The sequence below is a fragment of the Mytilus edulis genome, chromosome 14 (genome assembly GCF_963676685.1).
Source record: "Mytilus edulis chromosome 14, xbMytEdul2.2, whole genome shotgun sequence".
Classification (NCBI taxonomy): domain Eukaryota; kingdom Metazoa; phylum Mollusca; class Bivalvia; order Mytilida; family Mytilidae; genus Mytilus; species Mytilus edulis.
Genome location: NC_092357.1, coordinates 2,712,753 through 2,731,455, shown reverse-complemented (window position 1 = coordinate 2,731,455; position 18,703 = coordinate 2,712,753). Strand labels below are relative to the sequence as shown.

Below are 18,703 nucleotides of genomic sequence, written 5' to 3'. Positions count from 1 at the left end.
AATATATCCAATATCAAATCAAATGCAGTACATGTTGTTTTTTTTCTGTCGCGAACAATTGCAGCTGCAGGTAAAAAAAGATAGTTACCGGACTATTAAATAAACTCTATTTGTGTTAAAGTGTGATCACATGACTTCCTCTTACAGTGACCCTGTACGAAAGCTTGGAATGAAATATTTAAATTAAAACAACATAGATAAGTGCTTATACAGGGACATGACTTGTCTTAACTTAATAGATATATACAAACAGGTATCATCAATGTGTGAAAATACAATAATAATCAATATCACACATGGAAAATATACTCGTTGCAAACATACATATGCGAATGATTTTAACTAAACCATAGTTATTCGCTTTAATATTTGATGTTTTCTACCTTCAAGAATGGAAATACTGCATTACATATAGCTGCCGAAAAAGATCACCAGGCGATAGCTTCTCTTTTGTTAGACGACGATTATGATCCAAACATACGAAATAAGCACGTAAGTACAAGTACAAGTACATGTGTGTTTTCTTAAACATAAGTTTCTGTTATTAATAATTAGATATACTAAGTAAAACATCTGCTTGGATCAATCGGTGTATTCATATATTGTGTTGACATAGTTTGTGATCCATATTAGCTGCAGATCTACCTAACAATAACAGAACGAATCTCATATATCGTTCTAACATTAAAGATTGTTACAAGTTGAACAATGCATTGGTTGAAATAATAAATATTCTCGTCGGGAATAAACTGCACCTTAAATTTTCTACCTCCAAAGACGAAAAGATGCCCTCAATATAATCTATAGTTGATTTGTAAAATATAAGTTCTAAGGCATATTGCATTTATTAACATATAAATATACACAAATGCTGATATCATAAATTTTGATAATTGATATAAACAAATCGATAATATCCTTGCAAATTTTTGAATAACACATACAATTTATCTGTATTTACTGCCAAGTTTATAATAAAATATATACACACAAACACAGACACAGACACCTGTAACCAAATGTAAAGGTAGGGGCGGTCCCTGGTGGTTACCCACTCCTCCTGTTGAAAACCTGTAAACGGTTGAGATCCTCACCCCTTAACCATAAATATTCTTGTATGGGACAATAAAACAAATCAAATGAAATAAAGGGGGAATCACCCCAACCCCATTGTTTGAGAACTTGTAAACGGTTGAGATCCTTACCCCTAAGCAATACATTGTATTCTTGTATGAAATATTAAAACAAATCAAATGAAATATAGGGGAAATCCACAGGGTAGCACCCTACTCCCTTCTGATTGAGAACTTATAAACGGTTGAGATGCCACTCCTAAACCTTATATATTCTTCTATTGGACAATAAAACAAACCAGATGAAATATACAAATGTAGAGTTCCTCTGGGTAAATGCACACCCTACTGTTTGAAAACTTGTTAACAGTTATGTTCCCCAACCCGAAACTAATGTATCCTTGTATTGGACAAAAAAACAAACAAATGAAATATTTGGAGAGTCCCTCTGGGTTATTGCACCCCTCCTGTTTAAGAATTTGTAAACAGTTAAGTTCCCCAACCGAAACCAATATATTCTTGTATTGCACAATAAAACAAACAAATAAAAAAGGGGTAGTCCTTAAAGTTCACCACACCCCTTCCTGTTTGGAAACTTGAAGACGGTCGGGATCCCCATCCCTAAACCAAACACACTATTGTATGGGATAATAAAACAAATCAAATGAAATACAGAAGTCCACAGGGGTCAGCCACACCTCTATTTTTGGAAGCTGGTAAATGGTCAAGATCAACAACCCAAAACATATATATATTCTTGTAAGGGACAATAAAACAAATCTAATGAAATAAAAGAGTCCTCTGAGAATCACCCCACCCCACCCTTTTTCTTAGAACTTGTAAACGGTCCAGATCCCCACTCCTAAACCGTATTTATTCCTGTTCATCATTTGGAGACGATTTGTATGACATAAACAGGATTTAACCATAGACGTCACTTATGCATATTACCCTAATAGACCAAACCAATTTGAACTGGACTTGCCCAATATCAGGCGACCAGCGGAATTATAATGGGAGCTTTGTTTGTGAGACTTCATAACAGCCCCTTGTTACAATTATTTCTTGTATTAGGTAAACAGGAATAAAAATTGTGAAAAAACGTTAAGCACACAAACTACCAAATGAAGTCTGAGTTTGTGTTGACGTCTTTTTATTATATTTAGGTGTTACGGATAGAAAAATTAATCACCGCCTTTATTTATTATAGTAAATTTTGTACGATTAATTACGTTTGAAGTTGGATTCATAACAAACTGGACATATATATATTACAGTTAATTGCTATTAATAAGTATTGCAATATGCATTTTGTTTTAATGAATTATCAGTTTTTAGTTCTAATATAATCTTAAAGCAATCCTAATTCTATCTCACTTTTGAATTATAGTTTTTCATGTGTGACGTCATGCTGTTTCTAAGTTTCATAAATTCAAATGTGGCATAACGTTTGCCTTTCCGCCATCGTATGTGACGTCATTTTTTTTTTTAATTGCGTTGACGCCTGGACTGATTCGGGTGTGTCTATGCTGTATTGAACTTGGCATCATGTGTTCGGGTTTAGTTTTCTGTGATAAGTTAATACTTCAGTTTCATTATGAATATATCTTTCACATTCATTTGTTAAAATTTACTGTTTGCAATAGCATGAACAATGCCGTATTTGGCAAAACCTTTTCAACTTTTGATCTTCAGTGCTGTACAACTTTGTACTTTTTTCACTTTCGATCTTTTATATCTGGGCGTTATGTATTCGGGTTTAGTTTTCTGTAATTAGTTAATACTTCAGTTTCATTATGTATATCTCTTTCATATTCATTTGATAAAATTTACTGTTTGCAATAGCATAAATTGTTCTATATAATAACAATGTTCTTATCCCGGGCATACAAACAATGCCGTATTTGGCAAAACCTTTTCAACTTTTGATCTTCAGTGCTGTACAACTTTGTACTTTTTTCACTTTCGATCTTTTATATCTGGGCGTCACTGGTGAGTCTTGTGTGGACAAGATGCGTTTTTGGCGTATTGAATTTTAAACCTGATGCTTTTTGTTATCTATTAATCATGCTTTTCTTTGTCTAGTATGTTCTCCTTTTTATTTGTATTCTAGTCCTGTAATATTATGTTGTCATTTCAATGTTATATTTAACTTTGCCATTAAAGTGCGAGGTTTGGCATGCCATAAAACCAGGTTCAACCCACCACTGTTATCCCCCTTTAAAAGTGTCCTGTACCAAGTCAGGAAGATGGCCATTGTTATAATATTGTTCGTTTCTGTGTGTGTTGCATTTTAACGTTGAGTCGTTTGTGTTTTCTCTTATTTTTGAGATATTGAGATAAGACGTGGCACGGTACTTGTCTATCCCAAATTCATGTATTTGGTTTTGATGTTATATTTGTTATTCTCGTGGTGTTTTGTCTGTTGCTTGGTCCGTTTCTGTGTGTGTTGCGTTTCGGTGTTGTGTCGTTGTTCTCCTCTTATATTTAATGCATTTCCCTCGGTTTTAGTTTGTTACCCCGATTTTGTTTTTTGTCCATGGATTTTTGAGTTTTGAACAGCGGTATACTACTGTTGCCTTTATTTGTTCAATATATAACAATTTAAAGAAGAAAATTAACTGGTTAATCAGTACTTACACAATTTACTAAAAACAAATATGAAAATCAATAAAAAATACAACAGGCCCTTCACATAGGATGGGCACAAACATATTTTTAACATAACTTTCTGTATACTTGATTATTTTAAATCAACAATTCAAGGTTGCAATAGAAATTATCAAAATTTTACATCACAAACATATAAAAGAAGTGATTTTTGTTAATAACTGATTAAGTAAAAACACCAATACTCTGAATAAATACATATTTCAAATCCTACGCAATATACAACCTATTTGAAACACTACACATCTACAACCTCTTTGAAATACTACACATCTACAACCTCTTTGAAGTAATACACATTTAAAGTCATATGAAACCTCAAATTAAAAAAAATATATGATGCATATGTTTTTATAACAAAATATATATAGTTATCCTCAAAACATGTAACCCTTTCCTCCATAATGATGCCTTTTGACGCAACCCTCTTTACTCCATAATGACGCCTCTTGGCGCCTGTGTAGTGCCTCTGTTGAAAAGTCTTGCCCAAGGATTTTTCTGGTATCAGACTTTTTATCAGAAAAAAATCGTATCTTATATAAAAAGGATTTACATGGAAATATCTAACTAACAATGACTAATGATGAAATATTTGTTTTTGCAATGCATTAATGCTTTAAACCTGATTTTTTTTTATTGAAAAAATCCTATGCAAATCAAGTATGTAAAAAAAACTTCCATGGAGGAAAGGGTTAAAGGCATGTTTTAAATACATGTGCTCTAAACTGCAAATAGTATATGATATTACCATATATATATTATATACTAGAACACAACCGTGATATCGCGGGTCCTTGACTGAATAAAAGTATATAACTATGCGCATTATCTGATAAAAGTCATGCCGATTTTAAGATGCATAGTTTTTTCTGCTTTAAAAAGCTTTCTGTTCGAACCCGTCGACCTGGTTCAGATCAATTATCGGTAATATTATTTTTAAAAGTGCCTGGAATGGAGTATTTTTTAATCAACAGCATTGTCCTATATTAGTGATAAATAAAGTTGAATTCTTTGATTCGCTGTTTTACGTCATGCCGGCTAACGAATTGAAAACTGTACCTATACGCCTTAATTTAAGTCCAGATTTTTAGTATTCATACTTATTAAAATACTACAATAGGGAACAATGTGACAATGATTGTATTTAGTAGTGTCAACCCTGCGGTTATGACCCGTGTATATAGCAAAATCCTAAAATCCTAAACACATCGTATGGTGGTGCGCCTGTTAAATGCGGAACGTACAGATAAGGTAATAGGTAACAGGCGAATATACTATTGATATCGGTATCGGATTGGACCCGGAACTTGTTAATTATTGGCAATATTAATTATGTGGACAACAAAAGGGTCTGGAGTGGTGTATTTTTTAATCAACCCCAATGTCCTATATTAGCTATATATAAAGTTGAATTGTTTGATTTGCCGTTTTTACCTGATGACGGCTGACAAATTGGACCTCGTTATTTTAGTATTATAGATAGGTTAATCGACCCATAATTTATTTCTAATCTTCTCAATATAGCAAAAGAAACTTCTCCAAAAGAAAGGGATACACAATTTGAATTTTCATAACTTAAATGTAACATTTCTTTAAATGTTCTGCACATCAGACTGTTTTTAACATTTTTAAAAGTTTCAAATTTTCTTCCATGTTTACACTTAGGTGAAAACAATCAGTATTCCTTCATCTCTCAAATTACAGTAAAAAAACAATTCCTAGGGATGGACGATGTAATAAATCAGTATTTAATCCTCTATGTTGGAGAGAGAGTACTTTTTATAGTACATTGTTGTATCTTCATTCAGTATAACATCAGAACTAACATTAATGGAATGTAAAAAGTAGTCCAATCCATTTGCGATAAAAACCAAAATTATACACATTGTTAAATTCATCTTTAAAAAAGGCACTGTCACCATTTTCATTAAATCTAAATTGTCATTATTAAAGGGAATATCATATTTTGTAAGTGAATTTTGCATCAGCTGTAATGACCTCTTTTAAATGAGAAACAGTTTCAGTTAATGGTGCAGGTAATTCATTTAATGATAGTTTTTTCTCAAAAACAATGATGCCACTTAAAACGGTGAGGGGTAATGGTGTTAAATAATCATCTCTGATTACTATACAATGCAATACAATACAAATAGTTTATTTACGTCTCACCATTAATATTACATAATACAGAAATACATACAATAATATATGCAGATTTTGGCACTATAAATAGTAATACTATCACAGTTAAAATAATGTTAAAAAGTTCATCTCAAATCGTGCAGTCTTTAGCCGGGTTGTCGCAACACCACACTGAAACTGCGCCTATGCTCTTCTATACTACAGGACCTTTATAATTGGAATATTTTTAAATGATTAAATATAAATTGTAATTCCATTAAAAAAAAATCAAAGTCATTGTGTAATTATGGTAATGATGTTTGATAATAGTAATGGTTACTAATTATTTTACTTAGGTCAATTCAGTGCTGATAAACGTTGGTGTAATTAAGTTGTTTACAATTTTTTAACTTCAATACCACGGTCAATTTAAAATAGAAACAATTGTCAGTATAGAATCAATATTATGTTAAATTTTTAGTTGCCCCAAAACAGAACTGTCAACATGTAATCATTTTCTCTCTTCTTTGAAGACCTCTTTGTGGCCGTCAGCTGTTATCTGCTCTTTTGTCCAGTTTGTGTCTCTTTGACATATTTCCCATTTCCATTCTAAATTTTATAACAAAAAGTATTTACCAGTTGAAATATAAATATCATTGATGTTGCCATCATGACCATTGCAGATTAGTTTTATTCTACAATTAAAAAAAAAGTAAAATTAGAAATTGCATCGTTAACCATGTTAACTGTAATCACATATTGACTTATTGGAATTGCTTTTTTTAAAATAACATCGGATAACCTCAAGTTGTAGTGGATGGTCCGACAAGCACTTGTCTGAGAAAAAAAAATAAATCTGTATACCTGAAAGTGAAGTTAATGTACAAATATAATATTTTTCTGTGACAGGTTCATGCATGGATGCTAATTTAATGACAGGGAATTCAACCTCAACGTAATGACTATTATATTGTAGTGTTTCAAATCAGTATACTCTCGTTCATTGTTATATATTATATTAATACTTGTATATTACAGTAACATGTATATATAATTGTTATGCATGTGTAGGTCATTCTATTGAACTATATTAGTAATAGTGCAGTGCAGGTGCATGGTAGACACACTTCTGTAATGTTATCATTTTCTCTCTGCGTTGAAGACCCATTTGTGGCCGTCGGCTGTTATCTGCTATTTAGTCCAGTTTGTGTCTCTTTGACATATTCCCCATTTCCATTCTAAATTTTATAACAAAAAGTACTTACCGGTTGAAATATACATATAAGTGATGTTACAATTGCAGATCAGTTTCATTCTACAATTAAAAAAAGCAAAATTGGAAATTGCATGGTTAGCTATAACACATATTAACTATGACACATATTAACCTGTCTAAATCGGAATTGCTTGTTTAAAATAACATCTAAAACAAGCCAAATCAAAGAACTAATCATCGAATGACCTCAAATTCAGGGAATTCAACCTCAACGTAATGACTATTATATTGTAGTGTTTTTCTAATGGATTGGATTTGAGTAGGCATTCATATTTTCACTAAAAAAATGTTTAATCGTCCATGCAGAATTATGTTCCTTGAGATTGCAAACGTTCTTGAGATATTCTTCTGCATACGTGTGCATATATTTTAATTATTTTTTACTTATATGTATATACATACAAAAAAACCCATTTCAATATAAATAATTTATCTTCTTTAAATAGTAGCGATGAGTATTCATTGAAATGAATTTAAAACAAGAGATAAGGAATGTTAGTTTGCACTTGGTGTTGTGTACTTATTAATCATGTATATAGATCGGTTAAAAATCCACAACCAAAGTTACATTATGGAAATCTAGGCGATAGCAAATTAAACATCATAATTATGCCCTCACGGTCGCCTGCTTGTAAAATATTAGATGGATTTTTTCATTATAAAATGTTTAATGAATTATGAAGTAACAAAATTACCTAAAATGTTAGTATTGAATTGAATACCTGTATTAAAATAGTCTCGACATTATATTGAACTGATTTAGATAATGATATTAATTTACTAAATTTAGTATTAACCTAAATAGTACTGTCAAGCTGCAAGCTTTAATAATTCACATTTCTCAAAAATAGTGTCAGATATTGCAAGATGACAAATCAGAACTTTAAATGTTATATGTCTAAAAAAAAACATAATGGTTATACAACTCTTAGTTTGTCTGTGTGTCAACTTCAGTAATGACTAATGTTCTATATATAACATATTTTAAATTCTCCCTCGCCCTGCTCGTCTGAATTTAAAGTATTTAATCTCTAATTCAATAGGCTATAAACAAGACAAACACAGATATAGGATTAGTTGCTCGCAGTAACCTATGTGGCCAACTTCAATCCGACGTAACTGCGAGCACCTTCGATACTAATACATTTAAATCCCAAACTTTATATAGTACCTTTAAACACCACCCATAAAAACCGCCAAAACTTTCCTCGTGCCTCCTGCACCTAACATCAAACTTATAAATAGTACATACTGTTACAAAACCAGTATCCGAACTACTTGTAGTTATACTAGTTCCCATCTGTAAATATTAACTACAAATAGCAAACGGGAAAAACCCTATTTCAAACGAAATAAAATACATTAAGCCTGATATGCCTTAAACTGTTAAATAGTTTCATGCAATGAAAATACTTCAAATGCGTCTGATGAACAAACTCAAAACAAGAACAAAATAATAAAAAACAAATTTGAAGTAAAGGTGTTACCTTGGCGTATTGAATTTTAAACCTGATGCTTTTTGTTATCTATTAATCATGTGTTTCTTTGTCTAATATGTTCTCCTATTTATTTGTATTGTAGTCCTGTTATATTATGTTGCCATTTCAATGTTATATTTAACATTGCCATTCAAGTGCGAGGTTTGGCATGCCACAAAACCAGGTTCAACCCACCATTTTTTCCTTTAAAAATGTCCTGTGCCAAGTCAGGAAGATGGCCATTGTTATATTATTGTTCGTTTCTGTGTGTGTTACATTTTAACGTTGCGTCGTTTGTTTTCTCTTATTTTTAGGTGTAAATTCACATTGCGATAAGACGTGTCACGGTACTTGTCTATCCCAAATTCATGTATTTGGTTTTGATGTTATATTTGTTATTCTCGTGGGATTTTGTCTGATGCTTGGTCCGTTTCTGTGTGTGTTACATTTCAGTGTTGTGTCGTTGTTCTCCTGTTATATTTAATGCGTTTCCCTCGGTTTTAGTTTGTTATCCCGATTTTGTTTTTTGTTCATGGATTTATGAGTTTTGAACAGCGGTATACTACTGTTGCCTTTATTTACCTAACACTACAGGGAGATAACTCTGTAAAATGAGATAAATGTTTTAATCAGTAAAGCAAAGTACATTATATGTCTGATCCAATTTTCATTAAAATTAAACAAGCCAAATTAATTTTAGTCAAGGTGTTGGGTAAAAAGTAATATCACAAAAATACTGAACTTAGAGTAAAAATCAATTCGGAAAGTCCATAATCACATGGCAAAATCAAATAACAAAACACATCAAAAAATTCTTTTTTCTCCTATTATTTAAAAAAATAATAATTTCAGATTACATCTACATGTATATGTGAAAACAATACAATAAGTATGGAACGCCACAACTGTCTTATGTGGAACTCTGATATTACTTTATGTTGTTCTATTATTACTTTATGATATTTTGTCTTTACTTAATATGGTTTTGACATTACGTAATCATGGTTTAATATAACTCAATATGGAATAGTCGGTAAATAATTATATTTGGATATTACTCTATATGGTTTCGTATTGGCTTGATATAGTTTTATCATTACTCAATATGGTTTTGTCATTACTCGATGTGGTTTCACCATTTTTTTAAATTGTTGTGTCATTAGTCAATGTGGTTTTAACATTACTTGATGTGTATGTGACTTATTCTAATATGACGTTCTTCTTTAGCTTTGGGTACAAAGCCATGTTCTAATTCGAATAGAACATGGGCTGCACGTGATTGACGTCACAATTAAATTTGCAACGTCAGATTAATTTTGAACAACGCCAGAGATCAAAATGGACATTTTTGTTGGTGTTCCTCTTTAGGAAATTAATTAAAAACATTCTAAAACATTGATAAACTGTTGATTCTTCTATAGCGTTTTTGTTCGAATTTAAGTCATATTTAGATTAATTAATATTTCAAGTTGAAATTCTAGCTATTTTATATGTCTTTTTAAGTTCGTAATTAAATTTTCTATCGCGGAACAAGGGCTTTTGCTCGGGCTTCAGAAAAGAGGGTTCTGGGATATGCGTACTAAATAAACAATGTTGCAGTATACAAAACGCAACAAAGGAGTTGAAATAAAGTTAGATGTGGTGGGATTTTAAATGAGACAACTATCCACCAGAGTTTAAATGCAGTGAATGTAAGAAATCATATATAGGCAACCGTTCAGCAGTAAACACTCCGTATAGTCAGCTACAAAAGGCCACTATGCACTATGTGAAAAAATCTCTTTTTATGACCCATTTACGGGCAATATAGTTTCTGGTCCGTGTATTCGTTCGTCCGTCCGTTTGTCCTTCGTTCGTTCGTTCATCCGTCTGGTCGTTCGTTCGTTCGTTCGTCCGTCCCGCTTCAGGTTAAAGTTTTTGGTCGAGGTAGTTTTTAATGAAGTTGAAGTCCAATCAACTTGAAACTTAGTAAACATGTTCCCTATGATATGATCTTTTCAATTTTTATGTGAAATTAGAGACGGTCTACTGAACATAGAAAATGATAGTGCGTATGGGGCATCCGTATACTTGGTACACATTCTTGTTTAACAAATTTCAATATGTCGTTTGTTTAATGTGCTTTGGATTGGTATCACCAAAGTTAAAGTTCAAATTAAAGTTCGAGTGGTTTTTCAGAGTTATTTTGGTATGAAAAAGGGGAACGGCAGACAATAATAAAAAATAAAATCCTAAATATTTTACAGTTTTTCGGACATAATTGGGATATCCTCAAACCAGTTGTTCCTGTTGTTTGATCTGAAGTTCTCCAATAGAAGCAGTATCATAATAAATTTATAAAATAGTTCACGGAACGCTGTGTCTCGCCTGATATTGCTGCTTTCAGTATAAAGGCGTAATGTTGATTGGCTGTACATTCATCGGTCAAAAAAAATAAAGAAAATGTTTTTCTATGGATGCTTTTTCTTGATATTTAGGAAAAACTCCTATACAAGTTTTAAAATATTTCAATGAGGAAATGAATTTGTCATGTCAAAACAGTTTAATTTGGTTTTATTTAACTAAAGCAAAACTGTATGGTTTTCAACAATAAGCAAAACCCAAACCCATAGTAAGCTATAAAAGGTCCCGAAATGATGCCACTTTCGACGACGTTGTTGTGTCTCACTGCCGCTACATTGATGTCGCAGTCTCGACACAAATCAAAAGACTAATACTTTTTTGTTAACAAATGAGACACTTCAAATCAACTCACACTTAAGTCACAGGAAAATCGGGGAGGGGGCTCGGACTAAGCGACAAAGCATCCATACTATAAAATAAGAATTCCCCGATTTTTTTTAGCGTTAATGATCATTTGGACATATATATTTTATCTTTGTTATTGTGTATTGCAATTGTGTTATAAAACATCAATGTACTGATTATGCCTGTAATTGGTCCACTATTGGAAATAAAAAATTATCTTAATATATCTTATCTTATAACGAATATCAATCTTTTACTTTTAATCAATTGAATTCTCTGATCTACCTCGCACTAATTGAAAAATAAACTTTTTGGAATATCTGTTTCACATGTGACGACGAACATATTCCAGTTGTCGTAACCATAATACCTTAATATTTTATTCGAATGTGAACTTCCAAATAAAACCAAATCGCTCGGTTTGTAATTTCGAGAATACACGACGGGTGCCACACATTGAGCAGAATCTCCTTACCTTTCTGGGGAACCCGAGAACACCCCGATGGATTTAAATTACCCAGTCATACCGATCTTTTGAGTCAACCAATTAAAACTGTTTTTTTAGCCACCGCAACTTTACCGCAACTGAAAGTTGGGGGCATAGTGTTTAACCTCTATCCGTCTTTCCGTCCAATTATGGGTATATAGTTATTCCGCATAACTCCTCCAACAGTTTGAATCCTAGAAGTTTTCTCATTACTGTCTGTTTGTACATATATTGAATTTGTGCTGCATGTGGTCAGGGTTTAATTCTTAGTAATAATAGAAAACACCCGTGGTATCGCGGGTCCGTGGCTGAATTAAAGTATATAACTACACGTAAGTCTTATTTTAGTATTGATATTGCCATCTGATAAAGTCATGCCGATTATAAAATGCAGTTTTTTCTGCTTTCAAAATCATTCTGTTTGAACCTGTTGACCTGGAACTTAACAATTATGGATTTTTGGAAAACAAAAGGGCCTGGAATGGATTATTTTTTAATCAACAGCATTGTCCCATATAAGTTATAAATAGAATTGAATTTATCGATTCGCTGTTTTACGTCATGCCGGTTAACAAATTGAAAACTGTACCTATACAACTTATTTTAAGTCCAGATTTTTAGTATTCGTATTGTCATCTTAAGAAATTATACTGATTAAAATACTACAATAGGGAACAATGTGACAATGCATGTATTTAGTAGTCTCAACCCTGTGATTATGACCTGTGTATATATCAAAATCCTAAATACACCGTTTGGTGTACGCCTGTCAGATGCGGAACGTACAGATAGGTAACAGGTCAATATACTATTGGTATTGGTATCGGATTCGACCCGGAATTTGTTAATCATTGGCAATATTAATTATGTGGAAAACAAAAGGGTCTGGAGTGGTGTAATTTTTAATCAACTTCATTGTCCTATATAAGCTAAACATAAAGTTGAATTCTTTGATTTGTCGTTTTTACCCCATGACGGCTGACAAATTGGATCTCGTTATTTCAGTTTTATAGATGTGCTCATTTTGGAAAAAGTTGAACTTTGTCATTGTTGGGAAATTTATTTGCATAAGTAGGGCGTTTCCAGATAACTTTTCCTACAGTTTGAATGCTAGGAATTTATCACTCTGCTAGCTGTTTGTACATGTATTGAAGGTGTGCATGTGGTTAGGGTTTTTGTTTTTATTATTTTTCTTCTTTTGGGAGAAAAAATTAACTTTGTCCTTTTAGGGGTATCAGCGGTTAAATGAATGGAGTGCGGGGGCATCACTTTGTCTAGTTTACATTATTTTCTCGTGTTGTGCTGTTACACTACTGTTACAGTCCGATGTTCACTCACAAACATGTTAAACCCGCCACGTGGACTTTCTTTATGTACATGCCCCGCGTAAGAAGCATGAAGTTCAATTGTTGTCGTTGTATACACATGTGTCATATTTGTTTTGTTGATTTTTGTTTTCACATAGTGCATAGTGGCCTGTTGTATCTGACTATACGGAGTTTTGAAGGCTGTTCGGTTGCCTATATATGATTTCTTACATCCACTGCATTTAAGCTCTGGTGGATATGTGTCTCATTGGAAATCACATCACATCTAAATTTATTTCAGTTCATATGCTGCGTTTTGTATACTTCAACATTGTTTATTTAGTACGCATATCCCGGAATCCTCTTTTCGGAAGCCCGAGCAAAATCCCTTGTTCCGCGATAGAAAATTTATTTCATTAAAGTTATTTCACTGACTCTGTAATAAAGTAATGAATAAATGAGTACTCAATGTATGTAGATTTAGAATAGATTAAATCCTCCTAAAAAATAAAAAAAAAATACATTAATTGTTTCTGGTGTCCTGGCACATTACATTTTTGTACAAATACTCTCTTTTTTTTAATATTTTCACTAGTCTATACAAACCAAGGCAAAAAGCATATTGCATGCTTTACCATAATGGTTAGACTTCACCAAGCTAGGTAGGTTAAGCAGGACAGTTGAGTGTAGAAATGGTTACAGGAAACTTTGTCAAAAAATGTTCTAAATAAATGAATAAAACTAGTTGAAAAAAAAATACAAAGGCAAATCTAAATACACTAGCATTAACGGTAGCAATAAACATGTTATGCATATATATCTGTGAAATTCGAATCCGATGTAGCATACAGGATGGGTATTATGTTAACTTACGTTCTTAAAATTATTCATTCTGGGCTATCAAATGGTAGAGTGCATTTTCCCCCATCTCTATTCCCATGCATTTTCTAGCCAGGATGTTGTGAATAATTCTTATTATTCCTAGTTCTCTTTTTTTTCTTTTGCACTCTGATTTATTTTGTCTTCTGTAGTACTCAAATAGCTGACCTATAAATGTATATTAGAATGTAAAATTGTATGTTAAAAAGAAAAGCTACTTCAAGTAATTCAGACAATAATTTATAGTCTTTTTTTTTTATAAATACATGTATCCGTCTGTATGGTATAGTCTTTTTTTTTAACGCCATATTTTTTTTATATTTCAAGTGTCAGCTTTTTGTGACTGATATTTACTCCTACAGACTATTCAAATATCGGTTTTGTTTTGCCAAAGTTTTACCAAGGAAAAAAAACTAAATTTAGTAAAGTCCGTATAATTATATACAAATTACAACATATTCTTGCAATGAATTTAGATAAGATTTTTAAATAAGATTAAGAAACAAATACTCTATTTGATATCTAAAACACCGTTACACATGCAAGTGTGTATATGAACAGGTTTCACAAATATATCATATATGTTTGCATGCGATTTAGAAATACAATAAAACTAACAAATACATTTATATTTCAATGAAGTAGAAATCATTATACAACAAAGTGATTATCCCATTACATTCAGATTTCTTATAAACTTAATTTCCATGGCAACTGTCTTTGCAATTTGTCGAACATATGGTCAACCTTATCAGAATGTGCTTGATTAACAGACTGGCTGTATCAAATATCACTCTGTATATAATTGCTAAATTATTATGTTTCACAAAGTTTAATGAATAAAGTTATTATAAATAATGATTGCAATGAATTTAAACTTTTAACTAGGCAATCTATGTTTACGATATACATTTTTTTATTACAGTAATGATATTCCAGTATAAATTTTACCTGGCTTATATATAGAGTATAATATATGATCAACGTTGGCCCAGCATTGGCCCAACATAGAGTTGAGAATATAATTTCAGTTGATAAACACTTTCGGTATAACATTAACTTTTAATACAGCCTGCAGCAATCGAAATTATCCGCCTCCCAAGAGAAGTAAAGCGTAAACTATTTCGTAATCAATTTTTATTAACAAAATTTCATATCGGCCCTATGTTGCTACTTACATAATGCCAACATTTGCTCGATTGTTTATAACCAACATGAGATAATAATATGAATTTACAAAAACAGATCAACGTTGGGCCAGTGTTGTGCAGCCATCACCAACGTGCGACATACGTACCGACAATTTGCCAACGTTGGGCTCATGTTGTGCAGCAAACATAAAATTGCGACCAACGGACAGACAATTTGCCAACGTTGGGCCAATGTTGTGCAGCCAACACCAACGGTCGACCAACAGGCCGACAATTTGCCAACGTTGGCCCACTGTTAGTCTGTTGACTGGGATGAGACTTAAATTCGAATCTTACTCAAACTCTATCTCAAGAAGTGACTCAAATTCAAAGTTGTAACTAGAACTCTGCCTTTAAATGTGACTCAAACTCGAAGTCCAACTCGAAACTCAATGCCAACTAGAACTTTAATTCTAAGCATGACTTGAATTCGAAAACTAACTCAAAGTTTAACTCAAACCGTAACCCGAACTTAATTTTATCACTAATTAGATGGATGGCCACACGCATTCAAGGCACATACAACATGGAAATATATCTAAAAATAGAACAGGTTTTTCCGAATTGGTCACGTGGTTTTACCTCATCAAGTAATGGGATAACCACATCAAAGAATGACAAGACCACATCAAATAAGGAAACAAACACATCAAGTAGTGTAAAATCGTCAAATTTTGAAACATCATTACGTAATATTAAAACCATATAAAGAATAGACAAATCATCATTACGAAATAACAAAACCACATCATGTAATGAAACAACTACATTACGTTAACTTAAGTCACATACACATCAAGTAATATTAAAACCACATTTACTAATGACACAACCATATTAAATAATGGTGAAACCACATCGAGTTATGACAAAACTATATTGAGTAATGACAAAACTCTATCAAGTCAATACGAAACCATATAGTGTAATATCGAAATATCATTAAGTAATGAGTATTCCATATTGAGTTATATTAAAACATCTTTACGTTATGTCAAAACCATATTAAGTAAAAACAAAATATCCTTAAGTTATAATAAAACAACATAAAGCAATATCATAGTTCCACATAAGACAGTTGTGGCGTTCTATAAATAAGAATACCAACAATTTTATCAAAACAACAACTTCCTGGAATATTTTATTGATTTAAATTTAACGACCCATTTAAAATCTCAACTTTCCATGTCCTCATCATCTTCCCCTTTCTCAACATCGTAATCACTACAAACTGCTCAGAGTCTGAATTGACCAGTGTTTGTGCTCGACCAGTAAAATCGAGCACATATTTTACTCGACTAGTCTCGACATTGTCTCGACTGTACTTAACTGTACTTAAGTGTACTCAACTAGGTCATGACTTTACTTAATTAGTCTGATTCAGTACTTGATGATCTTTGTGCAGTCTGAAATGGTCTTGACCAAGGTTCAACCTGTCTCGACCTGTCTTGACTAGTCTCGACTAGTCTCGACTCAGTCTCAACCAGTCTCGACCTGTCTGGACTAGTCTTGGCCTTCAAATTTAGTTTTGACTGGTGTAAATCAGCCGATCTAACTTAATTAAATATTGATCTTACAAAATTGAAGCTTATTAGGTAGTTTGATTTATTGCTGTGAAATGAAAGAATTTAATTTTACAATAGGTAAAAATAAAAATTATCATATAAATTCAGATAGGCATCTTTAATTTTTTTATAACTTTTTCAAATCATCTTGAATTTTTATCAAACTAAGCAGCTATCTTAGATATATATCAAGCTTACTGAATCCCATGTCATTTAGTTTTTTGTTGTATTGCTGTAAAATTTAGGAATTAAAGTAATGTTGGTAAAAAAAGCTAGGATTTGCAATTCAGACAAAATAGATATGGTACACTTTAATTTTTTTTAAAACTTTTTCAAATCAACTTAAATTGTCATCAAACTATGCAGCTATCTTAGATATATATCAAGCTTACTGAAGCCCATTTCATTATTTTGTTGCTGTATTGCTGTAAAATTTAAGAATTAAAGTCATCTTGGTAAAAAAAGCTAGAATTTGCTGTTCGCACAAAATAGAGATAGCGCACTTTAAATTTTTTAATAACTTTTTCAAATCAACTTGGATTTTCATCAAACTATGCAGCTATCTTAGATATATATCAAGCTTACTGAATCCCTGGTTATTTTGTTTTTTGTTTAATTGCTGTCAAATTTAAGGCTTAAATTAATCTTGGTAAAAAAGCTAGGATTTGCAATTCGGACAAAATAGAGTTAGTACACTTTAATTTTTTTCATAACTTTTTCAAATCAACTTGGATTTTCATCAAACTATGCAGCTATCTTAGATATATATCAAGCTTACTGAATCTCATTTGATTAATTTTTTGTTGTATTGCTGTAAAATTTAAAAATTAAAGTCATCTTGGTAAAAAAAAAGCTAGAATTTGCAGTTCGAACAAAATAGAGATAGTCCACTTTAATTTATTTAATAACTTTTTCAAATCAACTTGAATTGTCATCAGACTATGCAGCTATCTTAGATATATAATTAAGCTTACTGAATCCCTGGTTATTTTGTTTTTTGTTTAATTGCTGTCAAATTTAAGGCTTAAATTAATCTTGGTAAAAAAAACTAGAATTTGCAGTTCGAACAAAATAGAGATAGTACACTTTAAGTTTTTTAATAACTTTTTTAAATCAACTTGAATTTTCATCAGACTATGCAGCTATCTTACATTTATAATTAAGCTTACTGAATCCCAGATTATTTTGTTTTTTGTTGAATTGCTGTCAAATTTAAAAATTAAATTAATCTAGGTAAAAAAAAACTAGAATTTGCAGTTCGAACAAAATAGAATCAGTACACTTTAAGTTTTTTAATATCTTTTTCAAATCAACTTGGATTTTATTCAAGCTATATAGCTACCTTGGTGATGTATTAATCTTACTGAACCATAGACTGTTATTTAGTTTCGTATATTTCTTTCAGATTTAAGAATTTAATTAATCTAGTTAAAAAAGCTACGATATTAGAAATATATCTTTCCTCATAATTTGGGAAAAAGTATATATAAATTAGTTATATAATTCCTTTAATGTTTTATTCCCTTTGATATATATATTATATAAATATATCAAAAAGCGATGAAACATTAAAGAAATTATTAAATAGAAGTTTGAAAGATCAATATTTAATTTAGTTAGATGGGCTGATTTACACCAGTCAAAACTAAATTTGAAGGTCAAGACTAGTCGAGACAGGTTGAGACTGAGTCGAGACTAGTTGTGATAGGTCGAGACTTGTCAAGACAGGTCGAGACCGGTCGAGCCTTGGTCGAGACCATTTCAGACTACACAAAGATCATCAAGTACTGAATCAGACTAATTAAGTAAAGTCGAGACCTAGTCGAGTACACTTAAGTACAGTTAAGTACAGTCGAGACAATGTCGAGACTAGTCGAGTAAAATGTGTGCTCGATTTTACTGGTTGAAC

At 31.8% G+C, this 18,703-nt stretch overlaps 1 protein-coding gene across 1 annotated transcript in view; it reads left to right on the top strand.

Annotated features, from left to right (window-relative positions):
* LOC139503377 (ankyrin repeat and death domain-containing protein 1A-like) overlaps positions 1 to 18,703 on the top strand; it is a 50,022-nt gene that overhangs the window by 15,844 nt on the left and 15,475 nt on the right. Inside the window, exon 4 of the mRNA XM_071293147.1 lies at positions 391 to 492. Coding sequence (XP_071149248.1) covers positions 391 to 492 — 102 coding nt within the window. The remainder of the gene's footprint in view (positions 1 to 390; positions 493 to 18,703) is intronic.